This window comes from Ambystoma mexicanum, chromosome 13 (genome assembly GCF_040938575.1).
Source record: "Ambystoma mexicanum isolate Mex_15411 chromosome 13, UKY_AmexF1_1, whole genome shotgun sequence".
In the NCBI taxonomy this organism is placed as follows: domain Eukaryota; kingdom Metazoa; phylum Chordata; class Amphibia; order Caudata; family Ambystomatidae; genus Ambystoma; species Ambystoma mexicanum.
In genome coordinates this window covers 84,173,661-84,192,741 of record NC_090938.1, presented here as the reverse complement: position 1 = coordinate 84,192,741, position 19,081 = coordinate 84,173,661, and the positions used below count along the sequence as shown (strand labels likewise).

Genomic DNA, 19,081 nt, shown 5'->3' with positions numbered 1-19,081 from the left:
GCATGATTCCAACCTCATTTGTGATTTTAATAACAGTTCCTAGCCCAAACTTTCCTCAGTTGTCTGCGTCTACTCCCTGTTGCCTTCACAGCTGATAAAGCTATGTGTAAAATAGCACTTCTGTCTAATCGCCTATTGAGCAAATCTCCAAGATTTGATTTGATGGTTGCATACACAGTGCTCTGTTCTGTTGATCAGAACTGGAGGTGAAATTCCAGGAAAGGCCACTAGGGGGCTCTGTGGCATTTATGGTTTGTAACTAGGGTGGCTTATTCTACTTGGACTTTACATGGTAGTAGTTATTTAGTTAGCCTTTTTTTATCACAAAGTAATATTGAAGGTGTGGGTTTATTTTTTTTTATTTTTTTTAAATTTTAAAACAAACAACCAAAAAACCTATACAAACCAACAGTGCCTGTCACAGTTATCAAGCATCAGCCACTTTACTATCAAGTGGTCACTGTTTATCCTCTTTCCCTCCGCCTTAACTTGAGCTTATTCACCCCCGCTTCCCTCCTCAGCTTTTCCCGGAGGTTCTGCCTTGTCAGAGTTTTCCGAGGAGTCTTGATCGTTCGAGTGATCTGGGGTAGACCCGTGTAGAGTAGCTATCAAGTGCCTCCAGGCCATTAGAGTCATTGATTCCTCTTCCCCCTCCCATGCTGGCCGCCTCATACCATGCCATTGTCTTACCATCTGCCCATTTCAGTAGATCATGCCACCATACCTCTATTCTCGGTCTGTGGCTCGATTTCCAGCCCATGGTAATTTTACGTTTGGCCAATATGTAGGGCAGGTCCTTCAGCTTGCTTACGTGCCTTAGGTTGCGAGGTCTCGTGAAGCCCCCGACAATACAAGCCCATTCAGATTCTACGTCTTCGCTCCAGAATTCCTCTATCTCCGGGCATGCCCAGAACATATGTACCATCCCCGCGTCCACCTCCCTGCATTTAGGGTATGTTTGTGTTCCCACATTGAACCTGGCGATTTTCTGCAGGGTCATATCCGCTCTGTGGGTTATGTACAACTGGATCTGCTGCAGCCTCGCATTCCTGGACACCTTTTTGTGATATCCCTAGGCTCTTTCCCAAAATGGGCTCTCCTACTTCATCTTCCCAATCCCGCCTCAACTGTCACCTCCTCACCCACCCTGGACATTAAAAGGTCATAGATTCGGGAGACTTCATGTCCTCCTTCCGAGACGTCATAAATTGTCTCTACCGGTTCGTCGGGATGGTTGGCCAGCACCGTTTCTGGCCATGTTTCCTTCACCCCCCATACTACTCTGGTATAGGTGATATAGTGTCCTGGGTGTAGGCCAGTGTCTTCCACTAGCTCTCAGAATTTAGTTCATTCTCCTTCTTTCCATAAGTCTCCTAATGTTGGTATGCTCACCGGTTCCCAATGCTTGCGCATAGTCTTCCTTAGTTGATTATCTACTCCTAGCAATGTCACTAGCGGTGTCCGCGGTGAGCATGATGTCAGGTTATTCATGGCCCGGCAAGCCCTACGCCATTGCTCCCATCCTAGTCTCAGCATTTTACATCGTCCTCTCATTTCTGCCCTGGACACCCATATCATCTCTTTCAGGAAAAACGGGGCGCATTCGGCTCTCAGCAATCTGGATTCCGCTGTGGAGTCCTCCGACAGCCATTTCGCCACATACTGTAGTTGGCTGGCTAAATAGTAAATCTCAAAATTAGGCAGTTTTATACCCCCTCTATCGTATGTGTTTTGTAGTTGCCACAAGGCGATCCTGTTCCTGGTGTTATGTCAAATGAAGCTTCTACATAGGCTCTGTAATTTGCCAAAGAAACGCCCGGGTATTGCGAAGGGGATGTTCACAAAAAATTGCAGTAGCCTGGGCAGTGCGACCATCTTTATCAGTGACACCCTCCCCATCATAGCCAGGGGGAGCTTTTCCCAGAATTTCATGCTATTCTACAAGTGTAATAATGCCTTCTCCGTGTTGTGTGTGTTCATCCCCCACTCTATGGTAAATGTCAACCCACAAGTATCTAAAGGATCTTATCTTCCAAGGTATTTGCAGTACTGGTAGGTTGTCTTGTGGGATCCCTGTGTATCTACCCAGAGGGAACAGGCTCGATTTCATTGGGTTAACTGCAATCCCAGAGAGCGTTGCAAATCGCTCCATCACTTCTAGGATATAGTTTTCTTCTGGGTATCTAAGGTATAGCAGTATGTCGTCAGCATACAGAGATATGAGGTGAGGTCCCCCTTTCGTGTAAATCCCCACCTCTTCGTACTGTTGTCTCAGATATATCGCAAGGGGCTTTATGTTACACTTCAGGTTTCCCCGCGGGCCTCCTTGCAGAATACGACTTCTTTACAAGCTCCTCTTTGGACCAGATCCAGGCTGCCATGGCGCCTGTACAAACTACGATGGACTCCGGGTCAGCTGACACGTCTTGTACGTGGAAGACGTACGGCAAGACGTGCCCCCTTACGACTATAAAACCACCGTCTTTCAAGGGGCTCGTTGCTGCTAATTAGCGTTACAAGCTACAGGCGGTTACGTCCGTTACTTCTTCGTGTCTTCCCACACGACTCCTCATCTGAACTCCTGGTTTTGACCCTTGCCTGATTATTGGATTGGCTTGTCATCTTCCTTTATTCCTGTTTGTGCTCGTCTGGTTTTTTGACTCTGAACGTTACTGGATCCGGCTTCCTTCTGTCTCTTGCGGTACTTCATTCCAGGCTGCCGCTTCTGCATACGGAACCAAAGCAGAGAACTTGCTGTCAACCATCCAGAACTTTTCTACGCCTACTCTGGTTACACGTGTGCTCAGGTACATACTTAATTGGCAAATCCCATCTCTGCTACTATTTCTCTCCACGACTTGTTTGGATACTTGTCTCCTGTTGGATTCTGGGACATTGAGTGACTATCCTGTGAACTTAGCTTCAAGTGCATATAAACGCTCTGCTGAAACTGCACCATCCCAGCACTAGTGCGACCCGCGTGCCGTCCGGGGCTACTTCCCTATACTAACATTCCTGTTGGTTATTTTCTCCTTTCGTTGTCTTCTGTTTCCTGGATTCCTTTCCTCAAAATATTCTTATTCAGGTCAGTTGTTAACAATTCGATATATAAGTTAGAAGTGATACTTTAAAGGCTCTTTAGACCATTCCCACTCATTTTGTGTTATATTCCTTGTAGATCCACCCCGGGGAAGCTCCACTCCAATACCTATCTAGGTCGTTTCCCATTTAATTTTAACTGTTCTGATTACTTGCCTTAACTTCAACACTGTCTAATATCTTTGTATTCCTTTGCAGCATTGGTATTGGCGGTGTGTGTTCTCCCCGCTCTTTTATTCAATTGACACCTCTGTCTGTCCCAACTGAAACAGCAGAGAGGTACATTGTAGAAAAGAGCCCCTCTTTGAGGAAGCCTGAGTCTTATACTCAGGGGAGCTGGGATGGAAGGCTGAATATCGATTCTTGTACCACCACAATCATCTCCTCCGCATCTTCGGCCTATTTCGGAGTGGTGAGTAACACTTTAGGGCAAGGATATACAACATCGGGGACCAGGGGCAGCCCTGTCTGGTGCCCCTGCTTAGCTGCCATCTGTCTGAGATGGTCGCTCCCGTCTTAACCCTGGCCAGCGGGGAACTATACAGCAATTTAACCCATTTTAGGTATCCGCGCCCCGTTCCATATTCTTTCAGGGCCGCCATCAGCCAGGGCCATCTGACTGAGTCGAAGGCCTTCACCGCATCCAGTGATGCGATTGCTGCGTCTTGTGTACCACCTTCCGATTGCTCTACAACGCAGTGAAGCCATCTAAGATTGTCAGATATGCTTCTATGCGGCACATATCCGGTCTGGGTTTATGAGTTTGCCTATAACTTGTCACAGTCTATTTGCCAACGCCGCCATTAGGTTCTTGTTATCCTGATTAAGCATGGATAGCGGTTTATGTGACCCGCAGTCTGTGCTGGGCTTGTTGGGCTTGAGGAGCGGGACAATAATTGCCTCCCTGAGCGAATCCGGTAATCTCCCTATCGCCCATGCTTCATTCAGCATATCTAGCAGCGCGGGGAGTACTTCAGAGCTATACATTTTGTAAAACTCGCTAGGGAGTACGTCTGCTCCCGGGGCCTTGCATGTAGGTTGTTGCTTGACTAATTCCTCCAGAGTAAGTGGGGCCTCTAGGTTTTTTCTCTCTTCCGCATCCAGTTTCGGCAAACCTATGTCCTCTAAAGTTTCTACTATCTCGCTCCATTCTCCCACTGCTTCATCATTGTACAGTTGCTGGTAAAACTCAAGGAACCCTGTGTTCACTTCCTCTTGGGTATCTAATATTTGGCAATTTTTCCCCATTATTGCTCTAATGGTTTGCCTGGGCACTTCTTTTTTATATAGCCATGCTAGCAGTCTTTGTGGCTTGTCCCCTACCGCATGTTGCCTTTCCGTATATTTCTTATAGTTCAGGTTACATAGTCTCTCCAAGTGTCCCTTGCATGCTTGCTGTAACTTGCTTATGGCCTCAGCCGTCTCCTTGGAGCTGTCTAATTTATTCACGATTGCTTCTAGCTCCCCCTCAGCTTTCTGTAGCTCCCAGATTATTCTGCTTTGGGGCCCTTTTGGATTTTGATATAGCTGACCCCCTCACCACCACCTTAAAGGCCTCCCACAGGGTGCCAGCCGAATCTACACTTCCAGTATTCTTCTTGAAATATTCTAGGTCCTCTCTCAGGTCTTCTCTAAACGCTGTGTCTTTTAGTGCCTCAGCTCTGAGCCGCCATGTGGGGATGGATCTTCACTCTGGGGGGTGAGTATCGCCATGTTAGGGATTGCGGGGAGTTAGCGAGGACCCTCGCTTTATATTCTGATAGCACTATCTCTCCAGTTATCTCTGGAGAGACGAACATGTAATCTAACCTGGTGAATAAGTTGTGTGGGGCCGCATAGTGCGAGTAGTGTCTGTCTTGCGGGTGACACAATCTCCATATGTCTACTAGTTGGAATTCGTCTACCAGATTCTTCAGAGTCTTGGCGGCCGGGCTGGGTTTGCCTTTACCATCTGATCTATCCATCCCTGGGTACAGCGTGCAGTTAAAATCGCCTCCCCATATAGCTACCCCCCCTATGCATGGGCTGACTCTGCCATAGAGCGTCCTGAAATATGCTAGAGTGCCTTGATTAGGGGCACATGTATTAACTATGCACACTTCCTTGTTTTCGACTAGTCCCCTTATTGCCACCATCCTCCCGTCTGGGTCCTCGGTAGACCGTATTAGCTGAAAGGGTACATGTGGGGCGATCCAAGTGATTACCCCCCTAGCATATGCTGAATATGTTTCCCCAATAGTAGTCCTTTTCCATTTCCTTCGTATCACTTCCTGTTTGTCCATAGTAAGGTGGGGTTCTTGTAATAGAGCTATGTCGATCTTCTGCCTTCTCAGGTACATAATTACTTTGTTCCTCTTTAATTAACTATTGAGCCCCCTGACATTCCAGGTTTTTATTTTAAGGTCTCCCATTTTCAGCCGCACCCCGTTCCGCTCTTATCCCTCCTTTTTCCTGCGTTTCATGCGCAGTAGCGCATGGGTGTAAGCTCCTTCCCTAACTAATACAACTACAAACTCCCCAGCTCCCTTACCACCCACCTCCCTTCCTGTCCCAACTGTTAACCAGCTCCATCCCTGGATCTCGGGCTACCCCGCATTTGGTCCTATCTTGGCTAAGCCGGTGCTAGGCGCACAGCAGGGGGTCACTGTACTACCAGTGACCAAACTAACCTATCTAATTGGGGTGTGAGTTTGGGTTCTCTGTACCTCCCGCATTTGTGTCACGTTTATTCTGCCCATTATGTCTAGTGTCTATGGTCTATAATCAAGTCCCAATGTCAGTGTAATGCAGCACCTCTGCTTCCGGAACCGATCTCTCGTCACTCCGCATCACTCTTCTTCTGAGCATCTGCCCCCGTTGGACAATTATGTGCACCCAGCCATTCTGTAGCATCTTCCCAGGTCTCAAAGAATATTGTTCGGTTCTTGTGGAACACCTTAAGCTTTGCCGGATACATCAACATGTTTCTGAGGCCTGTCTCGCGCAGTCCTCTTCACTGTCCAAAAGTTTAATCGCCTTCTTTGCACCTAGAGTGTGTAATCCGGATATGCAGTGATGGTTGCGGATGCTCTTTGTATTGTGCCTCCCTTGCGGAAGTGTTCAGAATTCTTCCTCTATCGCGATAGTTTAATATCTTGGTGATGATTGGTGATGATTGGTCGGAGGGGGGTTCTGGGGGGGGGTCTCCTTGTCAGAGCCCTATGCGCTCTTTCCACTGCGAATCCTTGGGTGAGTGTCCCACCTTCTATCTCTTGCAGCAGCATAGTCTCTATATATCCTGTGGGGTTCGATCCTTCTTGTCCCTCCGAGAGGGTGTCCGGTCAAATGTTCGAATGCATTTGATCGAATGACAAAATGCGCGAGTCAATTTGACCGAAAACAAAAAGGTTGAATTTTTTTTTTAAGTGTGTTTTTGTTGTTGCTCTAGTATAGGTAAAAAAAGGTGTTTTTTTTGGTCAAATTGACTCGAGCATATTGTCATTCAATCAAATGCATTCGAGCATTTGACCTATAACCCTCCGGGAGTCCTACGATATGTATGTATGTTTCTCTGTGCGCGGCCTTCCGCTTCCTTGGCCCTGTTTTCCAGGTTGCTTACTTGTTGCCGTGATGCATGGATCTCCGAGGCATGTAGCGTGCAGGCGGCAGTGTTTGATCCCACTTTCTCCAGCACGCTTGTTCGTTCCGCAATTGTTCTTACGTCCTGCCTCAGTAAGGTGACATCCACTTGTGTTCGCCTGGGAACTCCTCTCTTTGCTCCTGGCCCCCTGCGCTGTTTGTGGCGTTTTGGTGAAATCTTCCATTGTGTATTGTTTACCCTTCGACTTGAGCTGCTTGGCTGCCATAGCTCCGGATATTGGCATCACGGAAGCCGGTTGTTGGGGCCAAGGTATCTACACTTGTGGTCTATTGTCTGATGCCAGGTTTCGTTTCCGGGGGGTCACTTCCCGCACCGACACAGGTCCAGGTGCCTATCGCAGGGGGTAGGGTGGTTAGCTACTCGATATGGCCTCCAGAGTCCTTTCACTGTATTGGTCCTGTCTCGGCCACCCCGTGCCAACTTCTCTCTTTGGGTCCCTAGTCAATCTGTGCTCTGTGTTGCTCCAGGGGGGTATCACTCTCCCGTTGTGTGGCTGGTTACCTGTGTAAGGTCTCTGGGAGGCAGTGCACTGCGCATCCTCTTTGTGCATGTGTGCTACTCCAACCTCCTTTCCTATTCCTCAGCGCCCTGTGTACCCAGGCGCTGACTCGGCTCTATATGGGGCGTTGGTTATGTTTATCAGGTGACTTTATATGTTGTGCCCCAAATAGTGTACTTTCCCTTGGCCAATGGTCGAATTCTGCTAACTAATGTTGTGTTGCTGCTTGTGGATTGGGAAGGGGCAGGATCTGCCACCATCTGAAGTGCCTGGTTGCCACTAGGGGCGTCTGCACTTGTGTGCTCTAGTCATTCCACGTTATGTCCGGCTTCAATGGCTTCTTTCATCCACTTAGTTCACGTAGTGGATATTGCGTGTTACGCATGTCGCTGCTATCTTGCTGAGCCGCCTTCGTTTATTATTGCACTGTTGTCTTTGGCATAAGTGGCAATTTCATTCTTGTGTAACACTGAGGGGATTGCATCTCGGTGCCGCTGTAATGTAATTGCTTGCATGCAGAGGATGGACCTCGCAGGGGACTGTCTATCCCGTCTATTTCAGTTTCACTGGCCCGGGGCTTGCCACATTGTTGCTGCCTATGGTTCGTAAGGCGGACTGCGCTGAGGACAGTCAATCGGCTTCACAACTGCAGGCGATGCCACTCACTTTCGTCAGCCGCCTTACCCTCACTGACGATACGCTAAGAGCGGACCCCAGGGCTCTCCGGCGCGGGCTGGCTCACGACGCACCCGATCGGCTTCACCCTGCTGTTGTGCTCCTTTTGGTTCTGCCAGAGTAATATGCACCATGTCCTTTCAGGCCAGGTCGGGCCGATGTTGGAGCCAGGTACAGTGTTCTTTGCAAGCATTTATACTTTGCCTGCTAGTGCACTGCCATCCCCAGTTTTCCTTTGTGTCCCGCAGCCGTCGCCTTTTTGCCTCCTCGTCTCCGGCGGGGTCCCAGAACATTGCAATCTTGTTCTTGGGCTCGCTCAATCCGATTTGCACTATGTTTGCACACGATTGTGCCGGAGGGCTTCAGCTGTCCAATTTTATATCACTTATAGGCCCGTGTCAGCAGGATCCATATATTCAGGCTCGGATAATAACGGATCACTGGGAGCTCACTCAGAAGAAGTCCTCACTGCATGGCTGCTAAGCCACGCCCCCCAATATTGAACGTCCTTTAGAAACGATCCTTAAATCAGACATCCGAGCTTGGTCTTCGGCATTGTAGTGTACTTATTTTCACCCGCTAACCACATTGGTAAACTTTACAATAAAGTTCTGATCTGTTTTTTTAATGTATTCTATTCTGCATGAGCCATTTTTTCAAATCCAATAATTCAAATTGGAACCAAAAATGTTCTCCACGGTTTTGCCTGTTTTGGTCTTGCTATGTTAGGGTGAAGATGAAGGCTGGGGAATACCTGAATTGGGATCAATTCACCGCTTATCAGCCTTTCTCGGTTTCCCCATGGATTGAGGGCATGCTATGCCATTATAGATGAAGCTTGTCAATCTTTAGACATTTCCTGAAGGGAGTCCAATTGATTATATTTTAGTGGACTTGCCAAAGTGGAGTGTTGTCCCGCCTAGAAAGTGATCATCATCCATTGTCTTGACACTGACAATTTGTAGCCCTGTGAAAGATGACTCACAGGCTGGCCACTGCAGCTTTGAATTTCAAGCCTCTGTGGGTATCTAAATTGAGACTCTTCTTCCTTTTCTGCATGTTAACCTTCTACCTGTGTTGGCGATCACTCTACTCCCACTCTTTTCCCAAATCCGCTACTCTTTTACGAATCTCTCATTGAAAAAGTGAAAAGGCCTGCTGCACAGTGGCCTTTAGTTTACTTCTGTTCTCAAAAAGGACTAGTCAATTTGTTGATAGTTGGTTTGGTACAGATTGCAGAGTTGTCAGAAGTGACCTCTTGTTTGAACTCAAGTCATCGTTGAGGGGAAGAATGCAATCTGAGGCAGCACTTAAAAGGAAAATGGAGAAAGACAGAGTGAGCAGTAAAAAGGAGTGTTCCTCGAACAACCAATGGGCAGTTTAATGGTCTACTCTAAGGTGGAATAGACAGAGGGACCTCTGGCAGAAGGTGTGGCCAATTGGACAAGCGGTACTGGATTTAGCGGCTTAACGCGTGGCCAATTCGGCTTGATGAAATAGCTGTAGTGATTTTTGCTTTGACTGGTTATCTTGTAACTATTTTAATCTCCAATTGAGTATTTCATTGAGAAACATTCTTATTTTGTTGACTGGTTTTGATGCACATATTTGCTCTTTTATTTTAGATTATTGTGAATATTTGGCATATTGCCTAATGTCTTTGACATGTAATTTTATGGATCATGGCCAAGAATAAAGTAATGGATGAATGACCTCTGAACAGCACATTAGCAGCAGCTAAATTGAATTGCGCAAAATACAAAGTATAATTTACTAACCACCATCTGGCGTTTATTATTGAATGAAGAAAGATGTTATGTGTGTAAAGCGCTCTGTAGCTCTGCAGGGGAGCGGTGCTATGCCGCTGTTGCAGTTTAGTTCATGTTACACTCTATTATGTCAGGATAACTTCACACGTTATGAATTGTTATGCTTCTTCCATTCTTTGGGAAATAACATTGTGCATGGGGGTCCCGTGCCACAGGACCTAGCAATTGTGTTAATATTGCACAGTTTCTGAAGTATCCCTTTGGCTGAGGAAACGTCTTAAAATAATGTAACTCTTCCTCCACCTACCTATTAACTTTTCTTCTCAGTCAGGAGCCCTCTCATGGCTGAAGCACATTCATAAATGAGCCTGTCTTCTTGTGCAGCTGGAATTCTATTGTATTGCGCTTTCTGCGGCCTGTGAAATGTGATTTGGCACCTGTTGGTCTTTGATTGGAACATGTCACATATGGTATATATTGTTTTCCTTTAAGGTACACCTGGGTGACTGGGAGGGAACCTCTCACTTACTATGACATGAACTTGTCTGCTCAGGATCATCAGACATTTTTCACCTGCGACACAGACTCTGCTCGACCCTGCGATACAGGTACTGATTGGACCGCTTTTGGGTGACCTTCAGCATTTTACATCGTGACGGCGTATATGGGGTATGGTATGCATACGGGAAGTCTGTTCTAGCCTCTGTGTTCCTGGTGGGCTGTCATGATACTAGTAAACTTACTGCCATCATCTGCATCTTACCCTCCCACCTTTTTCCTTGGGTATGGTATTTCTTCTGCTTAGAGAATGGATTCCTTCTTTCCAGTAAACTGTTGAATACTGCATGCAGGGCTGTCTGATGTGCTTAGCTGGTGCTGTCTAATGCACCTCGTGAGCTTTCACAGACGAGTCTTCATCTTCTGTTGCCATTCTCTCCTGTGTTGTGCAGCCCTCCCATCCTCTGCAGCCTCCTTGCAGGTCACACATTGTCATGTCAAAGGCCGTGGTCGAAGTGTACGAAAAGAAGTAGTGGAACTATGTTCCTGCTGGCCGGCCCCAGCTCCCCACAAACCCCATCACCACGCCCCCTCCCACACGCACTCCATACCCCCAAGCAAACGCGCCTTCTTTTGCACTGAAGTGCACATTTCAACTTCATCCTACACTTGTATTTTAAAACAAAACCGTTCCGGTATAGGAAGAGTAAAACTTAAATACAAAAATGTAGGGGAGCACAGCTTCCAACCCAACCGCTCCTGCCCACTTACACCACTGGCGAAAGGTCCTCGTTGTTTGTAACATTTTTGCATCCAAAAGAATCAATGAGTAATCTACAGAGAATAAGGAGAGAAAAAGGTGGAGAAAAAACAAGAGTATGATGGAGTATTGTACGTGAACTTGAGGGGGAGCTGTTTGGCTCCTGTTTGTAGCATAGAAGAGCCTGGTTAGCTTGACGGTTACTAGGAGCTACGTTTAGCTCCCCAGGCCAACTGTTGAGGGATAAATGCACCTATCTCAAATGCACTCTGCCTTTGCCATAATCTATAAATAAACATCAGGACACATCTATACGACATTTAATGCATAAGGGGTCATAAATAATTGACAAAATGATATGTTGGCCTCTGCAAATCTATCCTTTTATAGAGGATGCAATCTACTAGCTCCTCGTTCCCGAGTGCTTGCTCCTGGTCACTGCTAATGCTGGATACCCAGGAGCACCCTTTTAGCTCCTGCCTATCCAAGCTAAATTTCGATCACTGATTGTAGCGTCTATTTGTACCCTTTGCACGGGACAGAGTTCCCCTTACTGGCATGCCCTTGGGGCTTAGCGGATGATAAAGCTTGGAGTTTCCATTAGTCCCCTCGTACCTCAAAGCCATATCTTTGTGCATAAGTCCTGTCTCCGCCTTCCATCTCAGCTCCTCTGTTCCTTGTCTCCTGCCTCCACTGGCGTGCTCCCTCTGGTAGCTTTCCTACACCTGCACCTCTCCGACTTGCGGATTTTAATACCCTTATCCAGGAGCAATGTTGCGACCGGTCGCTGAATCACTGCACTTCGGACCTCACTGCTTTCTGGTTTCCATGACTGCACTCATTTTTGTCTCTGTCCACGACTTCTCTTGTGTTGCATCCTTGACTAGTGTTCCTCTGCCACCCTTCTCCTACTTTCCTGGACCCTCCACTGCACTAAGATTGTCCCAGCGATCTAGCCCCTTCTCAAGGGGCCTTTACCACCTGGTAAAGATGCTGTGAATCCAGTTAAGGTCCTCACTTCGCTCAGACAAGTACCTTTGTTCCTAGCCAGTAAAGCCCTATGTCTCCGGTTTTATCGCTTAATTAAATACACTTCTTTCATCTTAAGATATTTCAGGGCAGAATTCTCTCATCCAAATAAAATAATGTAACAGTTTGCATTCTGCTATAAATGTAAGCTCCCTCATGTGGTGCATCTGAGCCATAAACCTGCATTTTCTGTATGTAGACAATCAAACTTTACAGCTAGCCAAAAATGCTTGTAACCCAATCTCATCGACTATTTCAGAATGTGTTTGCTGTGTCTCTGGACATACGACGCTGGGCAGAATCGAGCTGAGCATTGCTTGAGATAATTGGAGAGAGATTATTGTACAAAAGGATGCATTCCTTTTCCTGGATTTCCAGCCGCACCCCCTTTATTGCCAGTCTCCTCCCCGAAGAGAGCCACACTAATGGGAGCCCTTGCCCTTGGTATAGTTCGAAAACTGCCTTATTGTCTCTATACAAACTATTAGCTTTGTGATTAGTTATTGCTCCAATACCAGTCACATAGCTGACAAGTTGCCTTGTGTCATTAGTGGTACCTCAAGAAAATGCTGGGACCGCTTAATGTGTCACGCATGTCACAGGGCAATTTGGCAGCCGTGCACCCAGATAATCATATTTGCTGTCTAGGACATAGCCCAAGCGACACAAAATGGGTTTTACTCGGGATCCACTGCATTGTCATCATTTCAGCACTGTTTGGCGATCACATGGTATCAAACAGTACTGAAAGAATTCCAAAATATCCGGCAGATGTGTATGATTTTCCCTAATGGTATTGGGTGATGGGGAGAAAACAACTAGCCCTCGGCATAAGAAAGTGGATCTCCAATCCATCCCATCAATGAATATCCGCTGAAGTTGGAAGCACGCTCCTTAACAATCCACAGTCTGGAAGTAGAGGATACAAGTATAACTGACCCTCTGACATAGAGAGATAAGCAGCTGAAGGACTGATGAGGAATGGGTTGGCAGCGGCAGTCAATGATGACCTCCCAGAAACCTTGTTTTACTGCATAGACTGGGAGATTTGGGGGAGTCTCGATAAGATGAGTGCCAATGTCGGATTTTGCAACTGGATAAGAGGGGGAGAGCACGAACGTGCCTGTGTCCAGGAAGGATCCCCGTACTTTGATACAAGCCAGTAGGTGATGAAACATCTGTTAAACTGTTGCTGATTGTTAAGATGGATTTGCAGAAAATACCCCTAAAGTTGAATTCTGAGAGGCCAACCAATTATGTTGAACAGGAAAGACAGCAATTTTGAGATAGCTGGTCATTCCTCTACGTAGTTCAGGCACTCTTTTGAAGGCTCAGCTGACCCAGATCCTTGAGCAGGGATCGTGACTGGTTGTTCCCACCAGTCCAGGGGTCGAAGCACTGATGCAGGTCTTGAGAATCAGGCAAGAGAGTAGTGATACACCAGGACATGGCTGCAGACCATGCTGGTCAGCTCTAATGGAATGGTCGCTCCGCTGGTAGTCAGTGGGCTGCACTTCTTTGTAGGGGTCTTGGTTCATACAATGATTCGTTGAATGGCTGCAGTTGTCCTCCTTTTATCTAGGATTTGGACTAGTCCCTGCCAAGTCGATCTGCGCCAAACTGGCTGGGTCTGTCGACTCATGGGCAACCTCTGGCCAACACTTCTGCCTAGCAACAGACACACTTGGCTTGGATGTGGCAGGAGTCCCAACAGACCCAGACCCCACACCCCAACACTACTTGGCCCAGGAAAGCCGAGGCGATATATGGCAATTCTGGACCCAAGAGGGCAGGGAGACGGGCAAGGCACAAAATGGCCAAAAGAGCAGGTGAAAATATTTTGACACAGCCATTTTAGAGTATAGGGTACTCAAAATATATTATGTCCTAAAATGCAAAAGTGCAAGAGAAAACAGTAAAACACATGGTAGGAAAATATCTGCTACCACCAGCCCTTCCCGGACTCATTGCAAAAGAGAACGTTTATATGGATACAACATATCCTAACTACATTTCACTTTAAGGTGATGTGCAGCTTTGAAAATACAAGCAATCTACTAAGGGAGACCTAGTCTCTCAGTACTGATAGTCTTAGGGACTGGCACAGTTTCCCCATAAAGGTCGGTAAAATGCAAGGCAAGTAAAGCCCTCTGGTTTACTTGCCTCCAAGAAGCCAGGAAACTTTGAACCTGGGAGAGGAAAAAAAACCCTCAAAGCATTTATGCATGAGAAGTGTGTAACCCTGAACCCGAGGGATGATGAAAACTGACTCAACCCTGGCACACTTGAATCTGAGAGGTGTTGAAAATCTAATGTGAGAAACCTTGAACTTGAAAAGGGATGGCTTGATAATCACTCGTCATAAACCAATGTATGGGTGTCACCAGTCCGGTGTATCAAATGATTACACTGATGCTGTAGTGAGCTTTAGGTTGGTTTTTATTAACGGCACCCAAATCACTTTAAGCATAAAATCTGGTCTCTGTAAGCACCGTTGTTACTGAACGATGACTCCCCTCCAGCAGTCCTCTCTCACCATATGTACTCCTGCACCTTGGAGCATGTAACTGTTCCTGCTGTGGCTGCTGCTCCCTCGTTGGCGATCCGCATTGCCAGTAAGCCCCGCTGTGTGGTGATTCCTCTGGCAGTCCTCTCTCCTTTTATACTCTTGCACTTCGGAGCATGTGAAGGCTCCTGCTGGGTTTGCTGCTCCCTCGTTGGCAGCGATCCGCAATGCCGGTTAGGCCCGCTGCGTGAAGTGTGCTCGGCCCCGAGTTTTCCGATGTCCTGTTGGAACTCGGTTATCCCCTGCACACAGTAAACTCTTCCCATGTCTCTGTGAGCAAGACCGTGCCGGCTCCAGCCTCCTCAGCCGGTCGCCGGCTGCCAGTATCTGCTATTCAATATGGCCAGATAAACACCTCTGCTGCGGTGTTCTTCCCTGTATCCTCCCGATCCTCCTCGTCTTTCTTCCCAGCAGCCCCAAAGGGATAGAAAAAACCCATCTCTCATTATTCTCGACCCTCCTCACCTGGTTCCCCACCCGTCTCCCCTTTACCTGGTCCCTCGCCGCACAGCCTCACCTCCTCCTCCTCCTCCTCCTCAGCCCATGCTTCCTGTCCCTGCAGCCTCCCTAACGCTGTGCTCTGTTCACCCCCGGCACCGGTCAGATACAGCAGTCCCCATTACGCTGTCCTGCCCACGACAAGCAGGATGCCTGCTTAAACTGGAGCCACCTTTACGGGACACGGTTCCCTCTTCACAATGGGAAAGTAGGCAAGCTGTGAGGACCAAGGAACCTAAGTTACTTGGGTAATACAGACGTGGAACCCTTGCTCACTGTTCTTAGAGAGGCACAGCTCTACCTCACTGATGAGGCCAAACCAGGCCGAAACACGTGTCTGGGGTTGCTGTTGGTACTCTTGTTCAGAACGGCATTGCCAGGCATTTTGGTGCTGGACTGCCCTTGGGCAGGAGAAAGACTGATATGTAGTGGAAATTTCTCTTCTGTGAAAGGATGGTGAGCTAAAGACTCTGGTTGAGACTCTAACCCGGGATATAGGCCGGTAGTAGAGAAACTCCCAGAACCCCACCTTCTTTTAGCCTGTCCATGCATACATACATGTGTTCTTGACACTAAAATATTCACTGACCCATATGGGTGGGCATCTAGGGCAGTTAAATTGTCTTAAAGGGCATGTCACAAAAATGTAATTATTTTAGAATTTTTACATCCTTTTGGGAGGTATAAATGTCAACAACAAAAACAGAAACGCAATTGCTTTACATGACACAATTTCTGTTTTTGGTGAATTTTTTCTAATGCCTCATCCCAGCTGACTGACTCCATACTGAGTTCTGACCAATTATAATTTTAACTGTGATAGCAATGATTCTTTTTACTTGCCATGCACAATACCTGTTTAACATAAATATCTTCCCTGCAGTTATGCTGAAAGCATGGCGTGAGCGAAATCCTCAAGCCCGCATCAAAGCAGCGCATCAAGCATTGGATGTGTACAATGAGTAAGTTCTGAATTAATACACAATGGGAGAGTGGCTTTCTGCTTTAAAATGAGACCCATAATGAGGGAAGTGCTTACATTAACAGCGGTCAGCGACTGTTCTGGTGCATTAACATAGCCCTGGCAATTGTTGTAGGAAAACTATAGGTATGAAATAGGAGGAAAAGAAATGCTAAATTGAGTAGCTTACCTCCATCCAAGTTTGCATGGGTTGCCGGGAGACTTCATAATGGAAGTAGATCATTGAAAGGATCTCTGTATTAAAAAATAATTTTATAGTGTAAATAATTGGATCTTTTTCAACTCTGCACATAGACAGCTTGATAGCTATGATGATGCATGATCAAACCCCCCTCTCCCTACCCTTAAAACAGACCCGATATATTTTGTGTGTCACTGATCCAAAGGTTTGGTGACCTTCAAAATTCTGCAGTTGGATTTTGAGGGTGTGACAGCACCCACTAAACTACACAAAGGCACTAGAAATTCACCTGCCTGAGTGCAATGGCTGGTTCATGTGCTCCAGGCATTCAAAGGACCGCGGTGGATAGCAGTATCCTGCCTTCCCTTGCAGTGCCCTTATTTTCCCCTTGTTGACTTTCAATTCCCTTGGCTGTACCTCCAGGGAAGTTCGAAAGGTCGATCAAACCTGAACCACTGAAATGTATAGTGGCTCAGGTTTTGCACAAACTGGTATGCCTTGCCTGTTTACAATGTGTGGCATATTGGGATATTGGTGTATTGTTTCAGATGCTATTTGTGGCCATGCTGCTTGAAAAAGCCCTCATTTATTTTGCCTGATTTACCTTCCAAACCAGCCACCTTGGAATGTGTTTCATACTTGTGCCCTGTTCACTTCAGATTTGTTTTGCTCTTTAAGTAACATCTCTTCTCCTGAAGGAGTGCAGTAGGTCTTCCTCATTCGAACAGACCTTTTAATTGTTTTCACTGTAGGTGCCCTACAGCATATGTTCTACTGGCCGAGGAGGAAGCGACCACAATTTCTGATGCCGAGAGGCTACTGAAGCAAGCCTTGAAAGCGGGGGAGAGCATCTATAAGAAGTCACAGCAGTCACAGCACCAGAGTGCCCAGAGTGAAGCGCAGTACAGTAAGCTGCATTTATGTGCTGGCAGGTGGACATGTTACGTGCATGGTGGTTATTGTGAATGATATTAATGTGTAAATGTCTGCATTTGTTATCTAAAGGGAAAAAAAGAAAGAAAAAGGCGTAGAGCTATCCAAACAAGTAATCCTGATATGTTTAGAAATCAGGGTGTCTTGGGAGCACACAAGTCCTTGGAGGTAAGTGGTCTCTCATTGGAGAACCATAGTGCTGTCCCTGATCAGGTCTCATTTTAGGACACCTCCACGAAAAAAGGTTGGCAAATCTTCCTGCATCAAGAAAAATGTACTGGCCCTTTGTCAGCATTTCATTCTGGTATGCTTAGTATTTACATGTGTGCTTTGCACCAACATCAGATGCATCTTTCTTGTAGGTAAGGGTGTGGAAGGAGGAGATTGGCGCACAGGAACCATGTTTCTGGCTATAGACTTTTATTGGTAGTAAAAGAAAACCCTGTCCAACCCTAGTTCTAAGAGGTGGTTTGCAGCCTCAAATAATACTAAGGAATGCATTGGGATATCGATCTAAAGCAAAGAGTCAACTGGCCTGTGTCCAAAATCTATTTCCGACCCTTGCACTATATATACAACCAAAGAAAAGAGTAGGTCTTCTTGATTCAGAAGATTGGTTTCTATCCTCGGGATGATGGCCAAAGATTTATTTCTGGGTGATTCAAAATGGAATGTTCTTCTTAAGGGATACAAATCAAAAGTCTCAAAAAAGGTTCCTTGGAATGAGGTTCTAATAAGGCACATAGAGCAACGTCTCTTATTTTCACAATGTCAAAAGAACGATCACCTCCCCTTGATCCCCTTGATTCCTTAGATAATGTCCACAAACACAAGGGGATATGTCTCCCTTCCCCATGTCTTTTCCACAATGCTCATTGTGTAAACCAGCACCCAGTTCACTATCCTACCAGGCTCTGTGACTATAACAAAGGTTTTGTGTGTAGTTTGTTATTGGGGTTGGATCCCAATTCCTCCTTGGCTTTTCCTGATTCTTAACAAATCGTACCCGGTTGTCTATACTGCCAGGTATTCTTGTTGTTGGGTCCCAGACCCCTGTGGTATTTGCTGCTCTCTCCTTTGCCTCCAGACCTCTCTGGTTTCTGTCTTTTGGGCTCCAGACCCCTTGGCTTCTTGCTCTCTTGATTTGGGCAGCCCTGATATTCCACTCTCACAGGGACGGCCACGAAGAAGATGACCTGTATCACACTGCAGTATAGTCTCCTGGGGTTCCCAGCATGCCTCCCGGTTCCCCACCTCTCCCCTGATTGCTCACTGGTCTCTGTCGGCTGCTTCTGGGACTCAGTGGCTCCTTAGCGGCTTCTTGCTTTCGGGCGGCGTATCCTAGGTTGACCATGCACTTAAACTCTCTCGATCAGCCAGCGCTTCGCCTTTCTGCTTCAGACACGGCCCAACCACAGTAAAGCTCTCCGGAACGTCTCTGCTATTGGTTAAGCATCCTTGGTTGCTTTGCTCGGCCCTGGCCTACTGGCTCTGCAGCTCCCGGTTCCTCCAGAGAGGATCTCGCACTGAGTTTGAATTTCTCCCTCTTTTATTTCACTTGCATCTTGGCTAATAAGAAATCCACAAAGATTAGACTGCTCAATATGATTCACGGAGGTGCTCTCTATGCCTCTACACCTCCTCGTCTTAGTCCTGATCTTGAGGACTCCTAGTGAGTCAGTTGGATTCTTCCTCAATCCATTGCTCCCTGCCTTACTGTTTGTAAGAAATCTGATAGGAACACTAGGGATGGTGTTGTAGAGGGTTAGGGAAGAAGGCTGGTTAGGTGGGCTATGGGGATACCATGTTCTTCCCTGACTTTCACTAATCCCATATGGGGTTTCCCGCCACATGACATCCACCCGCTGCGTACCACCTCCAGGGGGACTATCGGGTAGCGGCCTGACCTCCCTGGCCTCATGGAAAGGGGCTCCTGCTAAGGGAGAAGGGAC

The 19,081-nt window shown here is 46.9% G+C and overlaps 1 protein-coding gene across 1 annotated transcript in view; it reads left to right on the top strand.

Moving 5' to 3' along the window:
• The window catches only part of ST7L (suppression of tumorigenicity 7 like), a 427,879-nt gene that overhangs the window by 113,637 nt on the left and 295,161 nt on the right, over positions 1–19,081 (top strand). Inside the window, exons 5-7 of the mRNA XM_069633325.1 lie at positions 10,175–10,290; positions 15,917–15,995; positions 16,949–17,103. Coding sequence (XP_069489426.1) covers positions 10,175–10,290; positions 15,917–15,995; positions 16,949–17,103 — 350 coding nt within the window. The remainder of the gene's footprint in view (positions 1–10,174; positions 10,291–15,916; positions 15,996–16,948; positions 17,104–19,081) is intronic.